This window comes from Hemitrygon akajei, chromosome 7, assembly GCF_048418815.1.
Source record: "Hemitrygon akajei chromosome 7, sHemAka1.3, whole genome shotgun sequence".
NCBI classification, from domain to species: domain Eukaryota; kingdom Metazoa; phylum Chordata; class Chondrichthyes; order Myliobatiformes; family Dasyatidae; genus Hemitrygon; species Hemitrygon akajei.
Window position 1 is genome coordinate 34,164,916 of NC_133130.1, and position 23,945 is coordinate 34,188,860.

At 38.7% G+C, this 23,945-nt stretch overlaps 1 protein-coding gene across 1 annotated transcript in view; it reads right to left on the reverse strand.

Annotated features, from left to right (window-relative positions):
* The window catches only part of xpo5 (exportin 5), a 115,996-nt gene that overhangs the window by 45,891 nt on the left and 46,160 nt on the right, over nt 1-23,945 (reverse strand). Inside the window, exons 10-20 of the mRNA XM_073050614.1 lie at nt 22,854-22,937; nt 22,406-22,531; nt 19,251-19,341; nt 18,850-18,978; nt 17,644-17,759; nt 15,186-15,341; nt 9,999-10,040; nt 9,817-9,906; nt 3,297-3,496; nt 2,493-2,592; nt 1,075-1,256 (exon numbers count right to left, since the gene is read on the reverse strand). Coding sequence (XP_072906715.1) covers nt 1,075-1,256; nt 2,493-2,592; nt 3,297-3,496; nt 9,817-9,906; nt 9,999-10,040; nt 15,186-15,341; nt 17,644-17,759; nt 18,850-18,978; nt 19,251-19,341; nt 22,406-22,531; nt 22,854-22,937 — 1,316 coding nt within the window. The remainder of the gene's footprint in view (nt 1-1,074; nt 1,257-2,492; nt 2,593-3,296; nt 3,497-9,816; nt 9,907-9,998; nt 10,041-15,185; nt 15,342-17,643; nt 17,760-18,849; nt 18,979-19,250; nt 19,342-22,405; nt 22,532-22,853; nt 22,938-23,945) is intronic.

Here is a 23,945-nt window from a genome sequence, read left to right on the forward strand (position 1 = left end):
AATATGTCAATCTCATTAACAGATTCACTATTTTTGGGAGGCATGTTTGCACAAGTGTCTAAGCTGCATCTCAACATGGATAAAAATTATAAAAGTCTAAATACAAAATATGCTTATAATTAAAACAGGCTGTATTTATGTGTAATTTTATTTAAAATCTAGGATTTCCATACATTTTGCTAAACTATGCAGGGGGAAAAATGAAATGGAAGGATTCACCAAATAAACTGGCTTTTAAGTAAATTAAAACATTTAGCAATTGTTTTATAATTTCAACAAGAAAGGGCTCAAGAATGCACATGAAAAATTATTTCCAGAGAATACAGGACTTAAGTATTTTAAAATATATTTTAGTTGCAGGTCAACTTGTGCAAATGATACAAAAAATGATATCAATGTATTTAATATATTATGCCAGGATTTAAATTCTATTCTCGTTAATCATGAATAGGAAAATATGTTAAGGCAAATTACCATACAATGCTTTGAAGAAAATGCATCGTCATTTTTATTTTAAAAATAAACAGAATAGGCTTTCCAACTTCCAGATTTCATGATGCAAGTAAATTACTTTTGAACTTGTGTGAAGAGTTACTGTGATCAAAAAGGCCAATTTTCAAAATCTGATAGAATCCTACTCAAAAATCTGAATAGTCATTAGGAATTTGCTCCATCCAGTATGGTCACCAGCAAGTCCAAAAGAACTAACTTACCTGGATACATACCTGAATTTTCCCCTTAGTGTAAAAATAAAACAAAACTTCAAAGAAAAATTAAAGTTAAGCAAGGGAACTTTTGAATTGGGACATGATCTACGTTTAGAACTAAATGGTAATTTATGCAAAACAAATCACACTGTCTCAATTATTGCTCAATAACCTGCAATACAAGATTTCAAGCAACAACATCCAAACTCAAATTAAGGAATAGGTAAAAGAGCACTATGCAGACTGGCTGATAAGTGCACTTGTTTGTTTGTTTTTCACTGGTGTAAGACCACGTTGCCGGCCTAAATCCAGTGTTAGTGCAATGCCTTTGGTTTATGTGCTGCTACTCTTGTCCAACTTGATTCACCTTATCAGGGCGAGCAGGTTGTCAAGAAGTTTGATGACATGCTCAGCGCAGGCGTTGCGGTAGATCGGAGACCCGCTGGGTGTGAATCCAACCACGAACCCTCCGGCCTTTGCCTCCTCCAGGTCAGTAGGCCAGCGAGCCCGCTTCACAACTCCAAGTATGGTGTAAACACACAAGCTGATCTGTCAAAATAAGGTAAAAAGCAGAGATGAAGAAAACTCTGGCAAAAACTGAATTGACCTTTACCAGTAGTACCTGTGGCTCAATACCTCCAGGTTACTACAGTGACAAATCCTGATTGCAACTATTGCAATAGTTAGGGACAAGATGCTTCAAGATGGAATACTGTGCATTGAAAACGCTGGCAACGTGCATGAAAGTACAAAGAATATCCAAACGTAATACTGCACACAGGCACTCTGCAAAATTTCTACATACCAAGCAGACACTTTTTAAATTTTGGAGACAAAATAGCAGATACACAATTAAATCTCACCACCTTCTGATACCTTGTCTTTACCAGAAAACAAAACTACAAAGCTCTTTCTACAAACAATGTAGAATCATTGGACAGATCAGGTTTGACCTCTGACCTCGACAATATCTGACCGACCTTTCACCTCTACAATATCTGACCAGACCCTTCAGGCTACTAACAGCAGAAAAACAATTTTCAGAAGGAAGTCTTCCTCTTTTCAACATTTCCATCACAAAAGGCACAATTGTGGCAACTGGCCAATAACATCTGAAGGAAATGCAACAATCATTAACTGGCTTCAGCATCTTATTACAATTCTGAATCATACAAGCTACTCCACAACATCCCAACAGAGCATATTCTGTCCACCATAATGAAACAATGCCACAAACAAATGAAGCACTTTCTAAAACAATGTTTTTCACTGTCACCTAATAAATATTAGACAACCATTTTGCCTGAATTCACACCCCACTACAAGTCACCACGCCACAATCATTTTATTTCATGTCTTGGCAATTTAAAAAGCCATTTCATCAGCTCTTTAAATATTTCCCTCCCAACTTAAAGAAAAAACACCTTACAGTTCTGGAGTTATTTTTTTGTAATATTTTGTTCAGATATACTGGTTGAAGTCTTCACCATGGACAGTGAACAGCAGGCCTTGATATTTTCCATGACCATCCCTTAAGATGGATTCCTTTGTTAAATGGCTTCTAAATTTAGGATTGAATAAAAGATAATTTTTGATGAAATGAACCATAACATCTACACGTTAGCAGGATAGAGATTAGTGGAGTCTTAAAACTAAAATGGTTCTCCAGTTGTTCCAAAATCGACAGCTGTCAGTTTGATGATATTGAATTAAGCATTTCCAGGTAGAATCCACACAAATAACTGTACTTCCTTTGCAATTACTTAACAATAAACATGCACGTACCCTAGATCTATTGATGCCTGCAGGATCTTCTCGAATTGGATCATCGGGAGTGACATCTGCACCAATGTATGAAAGAAACATCGCTGGATCTGACAGCACACTGCAACACAAAGTGATCCTTAAGTGTATTATACCAATGCAAGATAACAGCCTCAAGTCACACTCATTGGTTATCTTGTGCTTGAAGCTCAAGTCACTAAATTGCTGAAATTGGCTTCAAATAGAAATCTCACTCTTCAGACTAATTTTTCAAGTTTGCTCTTAATAATATTAAGTTCTTAAAATTTAACAATTAGGAGTCAAAATCAGATCAGAATCAGGTTTAATATCACTGGCATATGTCGTGATTTTTTTTGTTAAAGGGTCCTCATCTAAGTAAATACAACCATCTTTCACATCTCCAAAAAAAATAAAGAAAAATAAAGATTTCAATAAGAAAATTACCAACTCTTCTTGACACTTCCTTTGTATTAACCTCTTGAATACCCCGTCTAGACTACATCTAGCTGTTCATGATGCATTCCAAATTAGTGCCAACATGAATTCACTTTCCCATGGCTTCTCTTTCCTTGCCTCAAATATTTCAAAAATTTGAGCGATTTAAATCACTACCCAATTATATTTGTACGCTTATTTCTTAAAAGGTTGCCAGCATCCTTATTATGCATCTAGGTCACAATATTAAACATCTCATCTTACTTAATCTCAAATGCTCAAGTCAATGACTTGGCTTCTTATAGTTATAAATATTCATAGATATATTAAAGTAACTATACAAAATAGTCAGATACACAAAAAATATACCTTTGCATTTCCTCAGACAACCAAAGGTTAGTGACAGGGGCCATGAGCTCCTCCAGGAAAGCTTTCTGTCGTTCATAATTCTTGAACTGATTGCTCAGAAGAACTAACGATTCCATTAAAGCACATTTCTCTAACTGTGTAAGTTGCCTTTCATCTTGTTGTAGACGTTTGACATGGGCATAGAACATTTCAAAGACTGGCTAAATATAAACAAAAGATTTAGATACACTTTTACAATTCAGATGCAAAATAATAAATCCTATTGCATAGAATATGAACAGCATTTCATTACCTCATTATTTTCCACTGCAATCCATTAAAGATTTATTGTAACACCGGAGGCCATCATTCAGCCCATCAGTTCTGGGCTGGCACACGTTGGTTTGATTTCCCCCTTCCTCATTCTCTCCTCCAGCTTATTTTTCCTCATTTGCCCACCAATTATTCTCTTACTCTTATTCTTTTGACAGTTTTGGACTGCATGCTGCCCTATGTCAATTAACCTACCAGCATGTCTTTGCAACATGCAAGGAAACATTCAGAGCACCTGCAGGAAATCAATTTGGTCAGAAAGAAACTCCAAAGAATCAACAGTGGAGGGTCAGTGAGCTCAGGGTCAGACCAAGTCTCTGAGGCAAGTAACAGAAAACACTGAAAAATTCTAAGCAGATCAGGCAGCAACTGTGAGAAGATAAACAACTGACCTTTCATCGGAATTGCGAAACACACAATAGTTGTCAGTTGGAAAGAAGAGTAAACTTAAAGAACTCAATGACAACAGTCATCAGCACATTAACTCCTTTCACTGATCCAAGGTTTAATGAAAATGTTGTGGATCCTGCCTGGCAGACCAGAAGCACACAGGCAAGACAAGAAAAGCCAAGTCAATGAAACACAATTTTTAATGGTAGAAAAAAAAACTAAACAGGCCTGGAATCATCCAAGAGAGACAAACAGTTAATTTTTCTGATTAGAAGCCTTTCAACAGACCAGAAACAGAAATAAGCTAGTCTAGGTAGTAGCAGAGGGAGGGTGAGGCAACAGGGGAACAAATAGAATTGCTCCAATAAAATCAAGTCACTTGTCAATTTTCTTCTTTCTACATTGAAGTGTTGGTTATGAACCTCACAGGTTGAAACAGCATTAAATTACCCATCCCCAATTGCACTTCTCAAATTTCCAGCTAATACAGTTCATAAATTTGGAAGACACATACTTGCTGCCCAAGGAGTCTTGGTGGGCAGCTGCAGTGCATCTTACAGAGACCAGATTTTTCCTACTATGCAGTGGTGGTGGATGCAGTGAATGGTTGTCGGATCAGATTAAACTACCATAACTGTGTAACTTGTTGCTAATGTGGTTCTGGCATTTTAAGGTATATCCAGCAGGACAAGCTATGCACAGGAAAAGAAAGATGACAGGTTAAGTACAAAATGATATTTATTGCAGAGAGGAAGAAATCTGATGTTACCTAAAGTTGGAGAATTCAATAGTAGGCTGCAATATACCCAAAAAGATAATGGGCTATTGTTACTTCAGTTTGCATTTTGAATTGTTGCAACAGTGCAGGAAGCTACAAGGACAGATTAGTCAGAATGAAATTATGGATTGAAGTGGCAGGATGCTCAAAGTAATTTCTGAAGATGACTGCAGTTGTTTCAGAAAGTGATCACTTTGCATTTGGTCTCTCCAGAGTGGAAAAGGAAACGTGGTACTACAATTAATGTACATGCTGGAATGGAAGTGCAACTTAATCACCATCTTAGCTGGAAAGATTGTTTGGGTCCAGAATAGTGGGAAGGGAGGGGGGAGGGGAAGAAGTGAAGGACAGGTGGTGAATCTCCTGTGGTTTCAGGGGAAAGTGCCACGCATGGGGAATGATAGAATGAGACAGAAGCGCAAAGAGTCACTTTGGAGGTAATCTTTTAAATGCTGGAAAGAGAGAGAAGGGGAAAGGAACATGTTTGCTGGTAAGGAATCCTGATGGATCCGGTGAAAATTACAATGGACGCTTTATAATGAAAGGACAATGGCAACAACTGCTGCATAAACATAAAGAAAGTCAAAGTCACAGAGCACAGAAAAAGGCCCTTTGGCCCATCTAGACCACACAAACTATTGTCTAGACCCTTCGCTCTGCACTTGGTCCATACCCCTCCAATTCATGTACTGAAACTTCTCTAAATGATGCAATTGAACATGTGTCCACTACTTCTGCTAGTAGCTCATTCCACACTCACACCCCTTTCACCCTTAACCTATGACCACTAGTTCTAGTCACACTCAACCTCAGTGAAAAAAGCTTGCTTACATTTACCCTATTTCCTTCATAATTTTGTATACTTCTATCCAATCTCCATCGAGTCTGCTCCACCATGGCTGATTTATTTTCCCTCTCAGCAACACACATAAAATGCTGGAGTAACTCAGCAGGCCAGTGGCGCAGTGACAGCAGCGCCGGACTCTAGAACGGAGGTTCCTAGGTTCGAATCTAGTCGGGCCGTTCCCAAGTACACTTTCTATCCATGCCAGGTTGAGTGCGAGCTCGCAACTCGACCTCGTAAGATAAAGAAAAATACTGCGAAAATATCTGTGTGAGGAGTGGAACGCCACAGTCTTTTGTTCCGCGCCTTGTAAGGCATGAAAATGCCCAACACTGGCCTCTCAGGCCTGAGTCGACGTCATCATCATCAGCAGGCCAGGCAGTCGCTATGGAAAAAAGAGTGCAATCAACGTTTCGTCGATTACAATTGGTCTGCTGTATTCCTCCAGCATTTTGTGTGTATTACTTGGATTTCCAGCCTCTGGAGATTTTCTTTTGTTTGTGATTCCATCCCTCTTAACCTCATAACCTTTGCCACTCATACTAATCAAGCATCCATCAACCTCTGCTTTAAATACATTCAATGGCTTGGACTCCATGGTGTCCATGGCAATGAATTCCACAGAAAAAACAATCTGCTGGTTAAAGAAATTCCTCCTCATCTCTATTCTGAAGAGACATCTTTCTATTCTGAGATTGTGCCTTCTGGTCCTAGACTCTTCCACTATTGGGAACATGCAGAATCAGAATCGGGTTTAATATCACGGGTATCTATTGTGAAATTAGTTCCTCATGCTCTTCATGTTCACATTATCTCAGACTTTCAATATTTGTTAGATTTCTCTGAGATCCCTCCTCATTCTTATCCAGCAAGTAAAGGCACAAAGCCATCAAATACCCCTCACAGATTAACCCTTTCATTATTGTGCTCACTCTCCTCTGGACTCTCTCCAATTCCAGCATATCCTTTCTTAGATAAGGAGACCAAAACTGCTCACATTACGCCAAGCGCAATCTGACCAATAACTTATAAAGCCTCAGCAATTACACCCTTGCTTTTATATTCTAGTCCTCTTGAAATGAGTGCTGACATTTCATTTTCCTTCCTTACTATCACATCAACCTGCATCTCATCCTTGGTCAAATTAAAAATCTAACATAGCAAAAGTGTCAGACATTTGAAATTCCAAGCCCTTGTACTAACTATGTTCTTACTCAACACTGGCACATTTATTGATCCAGATAAGCTTTCTTTGAAAAGATAACACCAGCACCCCACCGTGTCCTGTGGGTCAAAGAAATGGTAATGAACTAAGTATTTTGTGCTGGTCTTCACCTTGGAAGACTCTAGCACTATTTCAGAAAATCAAAAATGCCACGGGGTGGAAGTGAGTGTAGCAGAAGGTGCTTGGAAAGCTGAAAGATCTGGAAGTGGATAAGTCACCCAGACCAGATGGACCCCGGACCCTAAAAGTGGTAGCTGTGGATTGTGGAGGCACGAGTAGTGAACTTTCAACAATCACTGGATTCTGAAATTGTTCTGGAGGACTGGAAAATCCACTCTTTAAGGGATGGATGCTAAAGAAATTATAGGCTTCAGGATACTTTGAGGTACACAGCTGCCTTAAGGGGAAATCTTCTCTGACAAACCTGTTGGAATTCTTTGAGGAAATAGGATAAGACTAAAGAGAATTAGCAGATGTTATCTACTTGGATTTTCAGAAGGCCTTTGATAAGATGAGGCTACTTAGCAAGTTAAGAGCAAATAGTATTACAGAAAGAATACCAGCATGAATAGATTAGCCTACTGGTAAGAGACAAAGAGTGAGGATAAAGGGCACCTATTTCTGCCGACGACTATAGACGTTCCACAGGGGTCAATGTTTGGACCACACCTTTTCACATTTTATGTCAATGATCTAGACGATGGAATTGATGGTTTTGCAGCCAAGTGTGTGAACGATACAAAGATTGGTGGAGGGTCAGTTTGTGTTGAGGAATTAGTGGGACTTCAACAGTTTAAGAAAATGAACAAAGTGGCGGCAGATGAAATACAGTACAAGAAAGTGTATAGTCGTACACTTTGATGAAAGGAACAAAGGGTAGACTATACCCTTTGTGTTGCCTTTATGGCATTTGTTTAGTTTATAACATTTTCGCTTTAGTAATTCGTTTGTTAGCATTTTTTAGTTAAAGTTAGGATTGTTTAAAGTAAATTTATTGTCTGTGATATATCGCGGCATGTGATGACGTCACACCCTGTTTCGCCGCGTCTTGTGGGAAAATACCGGTTTGGAGAAACGGGAAGGAGGGGACTCACATGTGCAGGATCAGCGCAAGAAAAGTTGTCTTTCTACACATTAGAAACATAGTGAAGCAATGCCGTAAGTTCATGAGATTATCGATGTGTTGAATTAAAAATGTTAATGCTGATTCTGTTAAAAGTAATGACGGTTGATAAGGTTTATGTTTTCGTTAGTTAAAGAGTTGCAGATAGTTTGTGTTGAAGTGTATTTAAAGCAGTCAATGGTGTAGGTAGATTCTGACTGTATGCTGCATTTTAATGTAATGTAGTTGTTGTAGTTTACTTTTGCAAGTATTTACGATGTAAATGTGATATCAAGAAGGAAACAAATACTGTACAAATTTTGTATTGTTTTATCAACAGTTTTCACCATACGTTAATGTGGAAGAGTGAACAGTAAACGATTAATCTTACTGCGATCCTGTTTTCATTGACTACGGTTTACCTCGGTGTTTAGTTCAGAGTTCTCTTACACCTGAGCGAGAACACTACACCCTTTATAAAAGGAATAAAAGGGGGGAAAAAAATTTTAAATCTGGAGATGCAAAGAGTCTATTGAATCCTTGTGCAGGATTCCATAAACGTTAACTTGCTGGCTGAGTCTGTATTAAAGAAAGCAAATATAATGTTAGCAGACATTTTGAGATGGCTAAAATACACAACCAATAATGTAAGGCTTTATATGGCATCGGTCAGACCACACTTGGGAGTATTCTAAGTACTTTTGGGCCCCTTTTCTAATACGAGACGTGCTGGCATTGGAGAAGATCCAGGTGGTTCATGAGAATGATATGAGGAATGAAAGGGTCAGCATATGAGGAGCATCTGATGGCTTTATGGCTATACTAGCTGGAGTTAAGAAGAAATTTCATTGAAACCTATTAAATATTGAAAGGCCTAGATAGAGTGGAATGTGGAGAGGATGTTTCAAATAGTCTAGAGTGCACAGCCTCAGAATAGAGGGACGTACCTTTAGAACAGAGATGGAGGAATTTTCTTTAGCCAGAGGTTGGTGAATCTGTGGAATTTGTTGCCATAGTCAGCTATGAAGACCAAGTCATTAAGCACATTTAAAGCAGAGGTTGATGGGTTATTGATTAGTCAGGGCAAAGATTACGGGGAGAAGGCAAGAGAATGGGGTTGAAAGGGAAAACAAATCAGCCATCATAGAATACTGGAACAGATTCAATAAGCCAAATAGCCTAATCCTGCTCCTACAAGATACCTTATGGTCTTTCTGATTACTTAACTTCAAAGACCATAATTCCTTTTAGAGAAACTATTGCCTCAATCCCATTTGCCACTTTCAAAATTTATAAGTATACAACATTGATAAAATATCTGGTTATCAATGTCATAGTTGCAGTATAACTTATCCAAAAAAAAACAACAACAAAAATTTCAGCAGGGTCAACTAAGCCAAAGGTAAGGCCCCTCAACTCATTTGTCCTGCAGTTAAACAAGTCCAAATGACTCAAGATTAGCCTGCTTAGAGTAACCCAAAAATTTACTGGACAGAGGAACATTTACATGCATTTGAAGGCCCCAGCTATGGCAAGTTTCCTAGCAGAGAAACTACACTATAGTAACTTTAATATAAAAAGTGACCAAAATACTCAGACAACAGTCTCCAAGCTCTGAAAAAAAGAGCAAATAGGATGAAGCATCAGAAAAATGTATGACCACTTAAAATGCTTCAGAAAAAAGTGTATGTTAAAACGCAATAAATAAATTGCCCAAACCAGAGTTATTTAGACTGGATTTGTCAGCAAATGCGCATGCTTTGTAACGCATCTTGTGAATGGGCTTCAGAAGACAATGTTTCAATGTAACCTTCACAGTAAGCAAATGTAATACCTGTTGCAGAAAAATAACAACTTTCTGGAACTTACCATAATCAGTTCTGGGTGATCTCGACACATCTTCAGTATAGAAGAACATGCATGGCGACGAACATTTTTCACCGCTCTAGTCCTTGGAGCCTGCAACCCCAATAGGTGGACATTACAAGTATAGACCTGCTAGCAAATGCTAAACAACTTATTTTTGCTTATAACAAGGGAAGTTGTCCTACCTGGCTTTCTTCAACCACTTCAAAAGTAGCAGATGCAAACAGCTAAAAACAAATGACAATTATATTTACTTGCCAAGTGAATATGGTGTGGAATTTAATTCAACAGTTGATGAAAATTATCTGGACTAATGCTAAATACTTATTTAAAAATCCATAAACATACAAACAAAAAAAAATTAATCACTTGAGAAGAATGTTTGGTGAAGAACCTGGGGAAATTAATGAAACAAATTTGAAGATTCAAACTGGCTATGAAACTGTATTAACTGGACAACTTATTACAAACAACGTCCAATATCAATGGAGGGATGCATTCCTAGATCATCCATAAATCACAGTTTTCTATTAATATTAAGTTGTCATCTATGCATGAAGCAAGAAATGAGTTGAAACAAAAAACCTATCAACTCATTTCATGTTTCTTCTCCCCCAACCCACACCAATACAAATTTTGTGGATGAATTTTATTCCACTTCAAATTTTGGGGTGGTGATTTGTGAAAGCTCTAAAGCAAGAATATCCATAACCAAAATGACACATGCAAGGCCTGCCTATACAATTATATAATTGAGAATATATTAAAATAATTGAAGAATGTTACAGTTCATCTTCCAAATCAGATTAAAACCAGGAATAACCATTTCAGAGGCTTAATTGATCATACAACACCAAATACTACAGACAAATTCTGATCTCTCAAGTGTTTGAATCTCTGGACAGCAATGTTAATATATTATTCACTTTGCTTCAGTCAGAGGTATTTAACTCAATAACTTTATCCTGTGACAGGAAAGGAAATCATTAAGCTTAAGGTATAAAACACAACCACTTAATTTCATTAAGGTCGGATTTTCAAACTAATACATCAAATTTCCCATTCCCATTCTGATATGTCTATCCATGGCCACCTCTATTGTCAAAATGAATCCAAACTCAGGTTGGAGGAACAACACCTTATATACCGGCTAGGTAGCCTCCAACCTGATGGCATGAACATTGACTTCTCTAACTTCCGTTAATGCCCCTCCTCTCCTTCTTACCCCATCCCTGACATATTTAGTTGTTTGCCTGTTCTCCATCTCCCTCTGGTGCTCACCCCCCCCTCCTTTCTTTCTCCTGAGGCCTCCCGTCCCATGACCCTTTCCCTTCTCCAGCTCTGTATCACTTTCGCCAATCACCTTTCCAGCTCTTAGCTTCATCCCACCCCCTCCGGTCTACTCCTATCATTTCGCATTTCCCCCTCCCCCCCTCTACTTTCAAATCTCTTACTATCTTTCCTTTCGGTTAGTCCTGACGAAGGGTCTCTGCCCAAAACGCCGACATCGCTTCTCCCTATAGATGCTGCCTAGCCTGCTGTGTTCTACCAGCATTTTGTGTGTGTTGTTGTTTACATCAAATTTCATATAGTACTGCATTCCTACTAAATGATGGATATTTTGAAAGCACAGGGTTTAGGGTCCATTTCCATCTCACTAGAATTACAAGATCCAAGTTCAAGAGGATGACTAATCATGGCTTGTGATAGATCAACAGATTGAGCAGCTTGCCAAGCACTGTTCCTGATGCTAACGTGTCCAGAAGAGAGGTGTCCAGAGTTGTTGGAGCCACTTCCTACAGTTACAGAATCAACTCCTACAACCATCACAGAGACAGCTCTCAGAGGACCTGTCCTGGGTCCAGCTCACAAGTGCAATTACAAAACAAGCACAGCAGCACCTCTACTTCCTTTGGAGTAAACAAAGATTCAGCATGACATCTAAAACTTTGTCAAACCTTCTATAGATGCATGGTGGAAAGTATATTGACCAGCTGCATCACAGCCTGGTATGGAAACAAAAATTAGTGGATATGGCCCAGTCCATCACAGATAAAGTCCTCCCCACCATTGAGCACATATACACAAAAACACTGTCACAGGAAAGCAGCATCCATTATCAGGGACCCCCACAGTCCAGGACATAGGGAAGGTGGTTCAAAAGCCTCAGGACTCACACCACCAGGTTCAGGAACAGTTACTACCCCTCAACCATCTGGCTCTTGAACCAAAGGATTCACTTGCTCTATTATTGAAATATTCCCACAACCAATGGACTAACTTCCAAGGACTCTTCTTCTCATGTTCTCAATATTTATTGCTTATTTATTATTATTTCTTATTTTGTATTTGCACATTTTTGTCTTCTGAATTCTGGTTGAACATCCTACTTGAGCAGACTGTTATTGATTCTGTTATGGTTATTATTCATTAGATTTATTGAGTATGCCCACAAGAAAATAAAACTCTGGGTTCTATATAGTGAGTTAAATGTATTTTGATAATAAAATATACTTTGAACTTTGAACCATAGCCTTCCATCCCCCTCCCAACCATGTACGTATCCAAACTTCTTTTAAGGTTTACAATCAAACCCACAACTGTTGGAAGTTTGTTCTACACTCTTACCATTTTAGAGGATCTGTCATGCATCCAGCAGGTGAGTGCAATTACAAACAAAGCACAGCAGGCCTGCTACATTTTTTTTTTAAGAAGTTTGCAAAGATTTGACATGTCACCTAAAACTGTGACAAACTTCTATAGGTGTGCAGAGGAGAGTATACTAACTAGTTGCATCACAGCCTGGCATAGAAACCATGCCCTTGGACAGAAAATGCTACAAAAAGTAGTGAATACAACCCAGTCCATCATGGGTAAAGCCCTCCCCACTATGAGCAGATCTACAAGGAGCCTTATCACTGGAAAGCAGCATCCATCATCATGGATCCCTACCATCCAGGTCAAGCTCTCTTCTCACTGCTACTATTAGGAAGAATGTATAGGAGCTTCGATTCACACCACCAAGTTCAGTAACAGTTATAACACCACAACCATCAGGCTCTTGAACCAGTGGGGATTACTTCAAATCACCCCAACAATGAGCTGTTCCAACAACCTATGGTCTCACTTTTAAGGAGTCTTTATCTCATGTTCATGATTTTTTTTCTATTTGTACAGTTTGTTTTCTCTTGCACTTTGGCTATTTTTCCATCTTGTGTGTGGTCTTTTATTGTTTCTATTGTGTTTCTTTGTATTTACTGTGAATGCCCACAAGACAATGAATCTCAGGGTTGTATATGGTGGCATCTGTAGTTTGATAATAAATTTACTTCAAACATTTTTTGAACTTTGAAACTATGCTTCAGCGATCCATTTGGAAGTCTCTGCAGCAGATTCCAAAGACTCATCATCAGAAAGAGTTTCACCTAATTAGTTTTAAAAGGTCAACATTCTGTCAAGATTTGCAAGATTCTTAAATATTCTAATCAAGCCCCTCTCCATCTTCTAAACTCAAGCAAATACAAATTTTCCTTCATAAGATAATTTCTCCCAGTTCATTCAAAATGTTTGTCCAATAATTTTTGAATTCCAACCAATTCATTTCCTTCTCTAAATAAGGAGACTACTGTATGAATTACTCCAGATGACATATTTAACTCTGTATGCAATTACATTATCTCCTTTTCTTCTATTTGATTCCCTTTGCATTTAGCAATAACTCTGTCAGCTTTCCTCGCTGTTTTCAATAGCCAGATACTAACATTATGCCGATCATGTTATTATAACATCCTAAGCCCCTGTATCTCCCTATTCAGCTGGCATGCATCTTTTTCACTTGAGGAAAATTTCTCACATTTTACTCAATTTGCCAAATCTTTGCCCATTGATTTAACCCATCTCTTTCTTTTTGTAGTCTTATCTTATTCCCTTTGTTTAGCAGATTTATTTGAGAACCTTCCAGTTCTTCAAGCCACACCACCCAGCAACCCCTGATTTAACCCAAGTCTAATCATGGGACAATTTACAATGGTCAATTAACCTACTAACCAGTACGTCCTTCGACTGTGGGAGGAACCAAAGTACCCAGAGAAAACACAAGGTCAAAGGAAGAACATACAACTCCTTACAGGCAGTGGCAGGAATTGAACCCAGGGTTGCTGGTACTATAAAGCATTGTTAGCTACTATGCTACCAATTTAGCAAGCACATCTCCAGTGTTTTCATTTACATACGTTAGACAGCATTAAATCATACTGCAATTCTACCTCACCAGTTGTTAAACTTTTGTCACCCAGAAAGAGAACTATTTATGCCAACTCTTTTGTTCTTGCCAGCCGATCTTCTATCTATACGAATAAATTACCTCCAATACTACAGTCTTATTTTCTGCAATACCCTTTGACACAGCAGTATATTAATGCACTCTGGAAATCCAAGTACAACACAACCACCTGTTAACCATTATCCAAACTGTTTGTTACTAATTCAAAGTGGTCATGCATCATTTCCTGTTCACAAGGCCATGGTGACATTGCATATCCATGCTGAGTTTATGTAAATACCCTGCAATCATGACTTTAAATAGATACAAGCTGGTGCTGTGTTGTTTAACTCCCCCTTTTTTTTGAAATTAAGTTTCTTTATTGTTTTCCAAACTAATTGAACCTTCCCCAAATCAAGGGAATGTAGGAAAATTTGAGTCAATACATCACTATATACTTATTTTAAGATCTTAGGACAAAGTCTGTCACAACACTCATCAGCCAGCAGCTCTAAGAATTTACTCAGTACCACTCCCCTAGTGATTGCAGATTTTCTTGGGCTGTTCCCTTCCTTCCAATACCCTACTTACAGCCATTCCTATGACATTAATTGTTGCCTCTGCAGTAAAGATGGAAGGAAAATACCATTTAATTAATTGGCCATCCTCATTTTCCCCATTGTTAATTAAATCTAATGCCATCACATTGTAAAATAAGAATGCAGACATTATTTTTTTTACCTGAGAGCACAGGATCAAAATAGAACACTGAAACCTCCAAATGTTCGGCTTTGTTATCCACTCATCTTCACCATTCAGTAGCACAACAAATATTCTAATTGCAAATACACCCCTTACCATTTTCGCAACTTCATCAAAATTATGCTTCCTACCATTTTAGTAGAATGATGCTTCCAGATGAAGCCAAATAAATCACTTTTTTTAAAAAAAACACCAATCAGACCACTGAGTTTCGTCAGGGTTCCCAACACATGAAGCAATAGTGTTCACCATCTACTGATCAGGATACCTTCCAGTTATTAACTTTCATACTGTGCTCACTATGTTTTTTTTAAAATTAGCTTACATTAAAACAGACACGTAAATATACCTTTTCAAGAACTTGTGGCAGAACCGTGGCATCGTGGAGAAGGAAGGGAGAAAGTGTGGACACAGCTGTCAGGATGCAAGACAGGATGAGGGGGTCATGGGTCTGATAACTTAAAACAGCTTTCAGAAGTTCTATCCCATCTGCCACTGGAAGTTGCTGCAAAAACAATAAGTTTGGTTTCCAATTTATGTCACACAATAACAAGCATAATGCATTGATTTGAGTTTATTAAATTGCAGTTACATTTAGAATCAGAACTATTTTATGAAGAATCAAAATTGCAATTCACAATTGAACAGCTTCAATATGTTTCCACAAATATTTTCTTTGATTGTATTTTCAAAATCTTAACTGTGTCCTCCTCACTTTCCATACTTAGTTGATTCACTCCTCTGCTATGGTAAAAATGTTGTGCACGGTGCAAAGGGTTGAAGCAGAAATCTCAGAAAAATGGACAGCCTACAGACTTCCGGAGGTCATCACATATAATGCTCCTGAGAAGTTCTCCAAGATCTAAGTATAAAACTAAAAACAAGACCCAAATACCTAGGATTAATCAACCACTGGATTCTAAAACAGGATTTTTGTTTTTAATGAAGCCTTAGGTGAAAATTAAAATTGTGAAATAAACACAACTACAGGATGGAACATGACCTAGATGAGATGGGGACAATTTCCCTTTTTAAACATACTCTCAGCTTCACTTAGTGGCAATAATACATTGGGAAGTTAGCTCACTATTAGAAATAAATTCACTGTAAGCATCCCCAAATGGTATCCAGCATCTCAACAGTAAGTAGAAGAGCTGGCTGTTGATACACCAGTAAGAGATAATTTGAGGCACTATTAAAAACAGAACTCAACCATGGACAGTTCCAAACCCGGCTGCAAAAGGAGAAGGATCGGGCATGTGGTGAGCAACCACATCTCATAAAAACCCAGAACTGCAGAAACACCAACAGAAGCTCCAAAGACTTCATCCCTGGGAGACAACACACACAAAATGTTGGTGGAACACAGCAGGCCAGGCAGCATTTATAGGAAGAAGTACAGTCAACATTTTGGCCCAAGACCCTTCATCAGGACTGTATCCCTGGGAGACGATGGGTTACACCTGTGGATAATTTGAAAGACTGGACCAGGGACAGCCTATGCTCCAGTAAGGATGATGGGCTTAAAAAAATTAATTATAAAAATGGAAAATGCAGGAAATACTCAGTGGGCAACATCTGTGGAGAAAGCACAATTAACAATTAGTGTCCAGGACTCTTTATGAAAAGAAAATCAGTTACAATGATCATGTCAGGTGAAAGATCCCAAAACTGAAACACTAACTGCATCTCTTACCACAAATGCTGCTGAGTATTCCCAGCATTTGCTGCTTTTTAGATTTTTTATCTTAATTTTCATATTCACAAGTTGAGTTTAATGTAGTGATGAAGCCCAGTAATGCAACCCATACGGAGAGCAAGGTGCTTGTACAAAAAAAAAATCAGGAGCCATGACGGACTTAGAACCAAGAACTACACAACTGGCCAGGTGAAAAATAGATGAAATTGTGGCAACAAATATCCAGCTTCACAGGGATGAAAATGACCTAATTTAATAATACTTGAACTGGACTGTCAACATGGTTTCACTAAAAAAGTGAAGGAATAAAGAGGAGATGGGCCCTGTACACTGGATTTAATTCCTTACCAAACTCTGGAACAGCACTAGAAAGATCCTGAGATTGCACAAGAAACCAAATGTGTGAACAGCGGTCCAGCGTCTGGAACTCAAAACAAGGTGCAACCCTAAGTTAGACTGAGACAGATCAGCTCCTGCTTTGATAGGCAGCACAATATACAAGCTGTTGATGCCTGTATTTTGCTATTAAAAATCTGAATAAAGCCTTACAGGAGTTGTCATTAGTCACCCTACGTTTCCCAAAATTCACACGTGATCAATAACATATGCAAAGAATTTTAAAAAGTGTTGACAACCCAGGAATAGAGAGGAAGTGGAAATTTTGAAAAACAAAAAGCAATCTCATTGATATGTAGTTTTTTCTCTCCTTGTACAATCTCAAGTAAAGGATTGCAATCTCAGGATACGAGATCAACCATGAGTGGAGATCATGTAAATCTATTCAATCTCTACCAAACAAGGCTGTGAATACTCAGTTCTTGAGTAATCGTAAGACAGTTTTTATTTCGGCACCAAACTGATCAGAAGATAAAAGGTATAGGACAAGAGTGTGCAATCATTGCAGAAGTTTAGCTATACTCGAACGGACACTGGAGGGCTAAAGCCGCCTTAAGACATATTTGTGCTATCATTTCTCAAGTTCTTTTATTTGACTCAATGATGGTTACCTCCATTTGGGAGAAAAAAGTTTGCTCATGTGGGCACTAGCTGGCAGCTGGATGAAGAGCCTATCGAAAATCTGTTTCCTTCCCTCATCATTCACACAAACCTCAGGTTCCATTGTTCGGAAAAGCTGGCTCATCACACTCTCCATGAAGAAGGTCAATGCATCCCACTGCACAAAAGATGGCGAAAATATCGAACAAAGTCCTTTGCCGGTCTTAGCTGCACAAAATAATACAAAATACGACACTGACACATTCGCTTATGAATACATCTACATCAAAAACAGCTACCCAAATGTCAAGTTTCACCACCATTTGCTAAGAAAATTTTTAAAAGATATGGACACCTTGGAGGGGTAAATGAAAGTTACCCCTCAGTATTTCCATGTTATTTTCCCTCTTGTGACTGGGGACATAAGTTTTTGGTAGTGTTGTCAAAGATCATTTAAACAGACTGCAATGCATTTTCTAAGTGGTGCACATCAACTAATTTGCCCTCATGATGAAGAAAATGCATACTTAGGTGATTGATGGGACAATAATCAAGTAGCCTGGTTCAAGTAGAATATTACATCATGCTCCCTATTTCCTTGGTGTGCCAGAAGGTGAATAACTCACTGCAGAATACTGATCATCTGAGCTGCACTCAGGGCCACAGCATTTATCTGACTGGACCAGCTCAGTTTAGAACAAAAGAGAATACTTACTAAAGCATCCTATCCTATGAATCAACATAAAATTTAAGTGAAATCAGAGTATGAAAATCTAATCATCATATTTAACTTTTCCAGCACTTTATTTAAAACCAGAAAAGGGAGACTTTTCTAGTACTTTCTAGTAATATGGAGGCATAGTAGCACAGCAATTAACGTAATGCTTCAACAGTGCCAGTAATTGGAAGATCTTGCTGCTGTTTCTAAGGAGTTTGTAAATTTTCCCTATGACTGTAGACTCCTCCAGGTGCTCTAGTTCCTTCCCACATTCCAAAGCTCCATGGGTTAGGATTAGTAAATTGTGGAACTTCTCTGTTGGCGCCAAAATCATGGTGACACTTGTGAGCTGCCCCCAGCTCATCATCTGACTGTTGGTCATTGACACGACCACACATTTTACTGTATGTTTTGAAGTACATATACGAAATAAAGCTCATCTTTAATCTTAAAATTTCTTTAATTTTAATAAAAATAGCAAACAACATGCACTGAGTCATTATAATAATTAACTTACAATTTCTAACTACTCCCAGTTCTTAACTAATAATCATAACAATAAACAATCCAAAAAACGAAAGAATTCTTAAATCATCTTACACATAGTTGGACCAACATCAATGAGTGCCGTAAGCTGATACTGCAATGCCTCTGAAGCCATGTTGAATCCAGTCATTGGTGCTAAACGGCAAGAGAGTCTAATGGTTTCTCCTTGTTGTGCTCTGAATGCTGCAAAACACAAGTTTCTCCACATAAAACATTTCTATCACTGTTAAATTCAAAATGTTTCAATAGGCTACCTCAGCCACAGGTTAATGCTTCATCTAACTACAAAGCATGTCAATATGAATAATAAGAATTAAACATCACTCTTAAAAGGTAAACAGCTAATTCAATAATTCACCAAAAGGAAAACAAAGAAAACTAGCAGAATATCATGATAGAGAACAAACAGTTTAAGAAAATAGAACCACACAATAGTTGTTGTTACAAGAACTTACAATTGAAAAATGCATTGAAATCTTCATCATTGTCAAAATCCACACGGGAATATTCACAGCTTGGGCTGTCACTCTTGGAAGGAAATCCAACCTGATTAAAAAAAAAAAGGGAATGTTTAAAGAAAAAGTTCTCCATACAATTTCTTCCTGCAAATTCAAACATAATAAATGTTGACAGAATTTAAGAAAATTAAGCTAAGCCCTTAAATGGCAATTATTTGCTTAGCTATAATCAGAAATGTTCATGTCAATATGATATTAATCCATTCAATCATCAAGACCCTTTATAATCTCTATCAATACACGAATCAGTAATATTATTATGCTTCCTGTTCATTTTTTTTTCAGTTTAATGTGGGATTCCATGCTTCTAGTAGGAAGTAAAAGCCTGAGCTTGCAATATTCCAATGTATGAAAAAAGTCGCAAAAATAATCCATTAGCCGAATGGCTTCCATACCCTACATAACAAGAAAAAGGCAAGTGAAAGTTTATTTTGTATTCTTTGGCAAGGTTTGCTCTCAGTAGTAGTAAATTTAGATTTAGTTTTAAATTTTTAAACTTTTAACTTTAGTTGGCTCTCAGACAACAGAAGCACCTTGTTATCTTTTAAGACAATTCACAAATCAAGTACAAAACTTTAAGTCACAAACCTACAATGTTTGTCCATATCTGGGAAAAGGAGAGTATATAGCAAAGGGTGTCATAATAGTTTTTGAGAAAGACAACAAATTCAGCTGTAGCAAGTACAGAGAATTCAATGCTGGAAAAGTCAGTTATTGTAAAGGTCCACCTCAACTACATTCTCCCCGAAGCCAAAGAGTTGCTAACTGTGCAGGTGATGCCTCCCTCCCAGATGCGCTGAACAACTTCTATACTCGTTTTGAGGTGGAAAATGACATGGTGGCAAGGAAGTCCACACCCCCCCCCCCCCCCCCTCCAAATGACTAGGTGCTGTGTCTCACTTCATCCGATGTGAGGAGAACCCAGTACAGGGTCACCCCACAGAAGGCTGCTGAACCAGACAATATTTCTGGCAGAGTGCTTAGAGGATGTGCAGACCAACTGGCAGATGTTCTCACTGACATCTTCAACACCTCCCTGAGCAGCACCATCGTTCCAACGTGCTTCATGCCGCCACCATCGTCCCCGTGCCGAAGAAGTCTACAGTGTCCTGCCTCAATGACTACCGTCCCGTTACAATCACATCCATCATCATGAAGTGCTTCGAGAGGCTCATCATGAGGCATATGAAGACCCTGCTGCCCCCCCCACTGGACCCCTGCAGTTCGCATACCGTCCCAACCGTTCCAACCGTTCAACAGACACCATTGCCATCATCCTCCACCTGGCCCTAACCCACCAGGACAAAAAAGACAAGTACGCTCGAATGCTGTTCATAAATTTCAGTTCAGCATTCAACACAATCATTCCTCAGAAACTGATTGGAAAGCTGAGCCTACTGGGCCTGGACACCTCCCTCTGCAACTGGATCCTAGACTTCCTGACTGGGAGACCTCAGTCAGTCCGGATCGAAAGCAGCATCTCCAATGCCATCACACTGAGCAGGGTGCCCCCGCTCCCCCAGGGCTGTCCACTGCTGAACAGTCCACTGCTGTTCACTCTGCTGCAACACACAACTTGAACCACATCATCAAGTTCACCGATGACACAACCATGGTGGGTCTCATCAGCAAGAACGACAAGTCAGCTTACAGAGAGGAGGTGCAGCGGCCAACAGACTGGTGCAGAGCCAACAACCTGTCTCTGAATGTGAGCAAAACAAAAGAGATGGTTGTGGACTCAAGGAGGGCACGGAGCAACCACTCTCCGCTGAACATCGACAGCTCCTCGGTAGAGGTCGTTAAGAGAACCGAATTTCTTGGTGTTCACCTGGAAGAGAATCTTCCCTCAACACCAGCTCCATAGCAAAGAAAGCCCAGCAGCGTCTCTACTTTCTGCAAAGGCTGAGGAAAGTCCATCTCCCACCCCCCATCCTCATCACATTCTACAGAGGTTGTATTGAGAGCATCCTGAGCAGCTGCATCACTACCTGGTTCGGAAATTGCACCACCTCGGATCGCAAGACCCTGAAGCGGATAATGAGGTCAGCTGAGATCATCATCGGGGTTTCTTTTCCCGCCATTACAGACATTTACACTACACGCTGCATCCGCAAAGCAAACAGCATTATGAAGGACCTCATGCACCCCTCATACAAACTCTTCTCCCTCCTGCCGTCTGGGAAAAGGCACCGAAGCATTCGGGCTCTCACGACCAGACTATGTAACAGTTTCTTCCCCCAAGCCATCAGACTCCTCAATACCCAGAGCCTGGACTGACACCAACTTACTGCCCTCTACTGTGCCTATTCTCTTGTTCATTATTTATTGTAATGCCTGCACTGTTTTGTGCACTTTATGCAGTCCTAGGCAGGTCTGTCGTCATGTAGTTTTTTCTGAGTTGTTTTTACGTAGTTCAGTGTAGTTTTTGTACTGTTTCATGTAGTACCAGGGTCCTGAAAAATGTTCTCGTTTTTACTGTGTACTGTACCAGCAGTTATGGTCGAAATGATAATAAAAAGTGACCTGACTTGACTTGTAAAGGTAGCATGCATTCCATCTGTTTCAAAACAATGGGCCTGACCTTCACAATGCAACAGCCTTATAAATATCTACTGAGTTTTTCAATTTACCGATACAGCATCCCCAATACTGAAGCCCTACTACACTTCATCAGCTTCTGGCCACTGATCTTTGTCTATTCACTTGATAATTTCTTACCATGGCAAAGTTCTCGGTCTCCTTGAAAGTAAAGTAATGCACAAATCTATGGGAGTGGCACAGCTAGACAGAGGAACCCTTAAAATGCCACTTGGAACTTCTAATCCACACAACATAAGGATATGGGAACCCAGACGAAATGGCAGGAGTGCGCCACTTCAAACTACGCAACTGCAAGTCTGGTACAATGTAGAAGCTGTTGCTCCCACAGTGGCCTCACTGGTTCTGTATATTTTAAGGTCATCAAGAGTAGAAGTAAGCTAACTCCGTCTCAAAGGACTGGCACAAATTATGACAAAAGTTTCTTTTTTAAAAAAGCACAAGCTGAACAAAATTGGGAAACCAATAAAAAGCCAATAAACAAGCCTGCATACCTTCAGAAGGTTCGCCATTGTTGCATGTAACAATTGTGGAATGACCTCCAGCAAAACAGGATCCTTTGAGACATGTTCATGTCTTAAAAATGAGCACCAAGCTATCTGTGTTGAAGACCTTAAGTACTGAACAAAAAAATTTGAAATATATGATTAATTTTTAGTCTGTATATTTTTTCTCACTTTGGACTGAATTATCAAATTGGAGCATTTAAGCAAATAACTTATTCCTATTATACATTAAGCTACGTTGCAAATGAATTTTGCATTTTAGAGAACATACATAGGGCAGATATTAAAACTGAAGATATTAAAAAATAAAACTATTACACACAAAAGATCAAAAACACTAGTTTACAATACTTATACAATGATCATTAGTCACTATGCAAATTGAAGTTATATTATCACTAGATATCTACACCATACTTAAGAGAATTACCATTACCTGACTGGGGTGATTAGTAAAAGCCAAGAATGCTTGTAAATATTTGTTAAAATTGGGAGGTTGGCCAACATCTTTATCAGTACCCTAAATAAAATAAAGGTCAATTAATACAATATTGGCAGGCATGCATTTGTTTAAAAAAATAATTTCCCTGAAGTAATAAAATTAACCTGCAAATAGTTGAGGCCCCAGTGCCAACAATGAGGATTCTTGTGTGACACTTCTCCGTTCAATAGCTTAATCTCAAATCTCCATGCTTGCATCTTTCCTTGGATGGCATGAACCCTTACATTTCTCATACGAAGTAAGAGCTCCCTTTATCCACTTACTGCTTACTGAGAAAACTAACATTTTCAATAATGATTTCACTCAAAATAAATGCCAATTTTGCTCAGTTGGAATACGATTCTCTCAATCTCCTATATTAATACTGTAGCTTAATATTTTCCAGTGAAAACTGTTATGCCTGCTATTCCTCCACACAGAAGCATAGGAATCCAAAGCACCAATTCTATTCAATCATTTCTTTTAATGCTGTAGCATGCACGTCCTCAAGTACAAGGGACCTAATAGCTTTTAGTCCCATTAACTAAAGCTCATTACTCTAATGATACCTACGACTTTAGTTAGACAGTTAACAACAACTCTAGTCCCTGCTTGATTCAAGGGAAGCCCACCCAATAAGATTGTTCCCGCTTTCTCCATGAAGAGAAACCCACTCCCCAAAATTTTGAACAACTGATGTTACCAATCCTATGTAAATTTATATTTGGCAAATGCATTGATCTCATGTTTCCAGAAAATAATTCTTTACGAAGGTAAGATGACTTCCATCTCTCGTCCCAATTGGCTGTAGCATTTGGCTACAATTTACACAATGTGGAGCTGGATATATTCTTCATTGTACTTGTATGCATAAGATTAAAAGGCCAGTTACTATATACTATAGTACCTATAGCAACGAGCTCAGTGTGATTAATTGAAATACATATTCCCCATCACTTCCACCATACCTGGTGTTTTCATCAAGAACAAGCAATTTATGAAGATTTGAGTTACAGCAACCCACAACTTCAATAATCCTAGCTAATG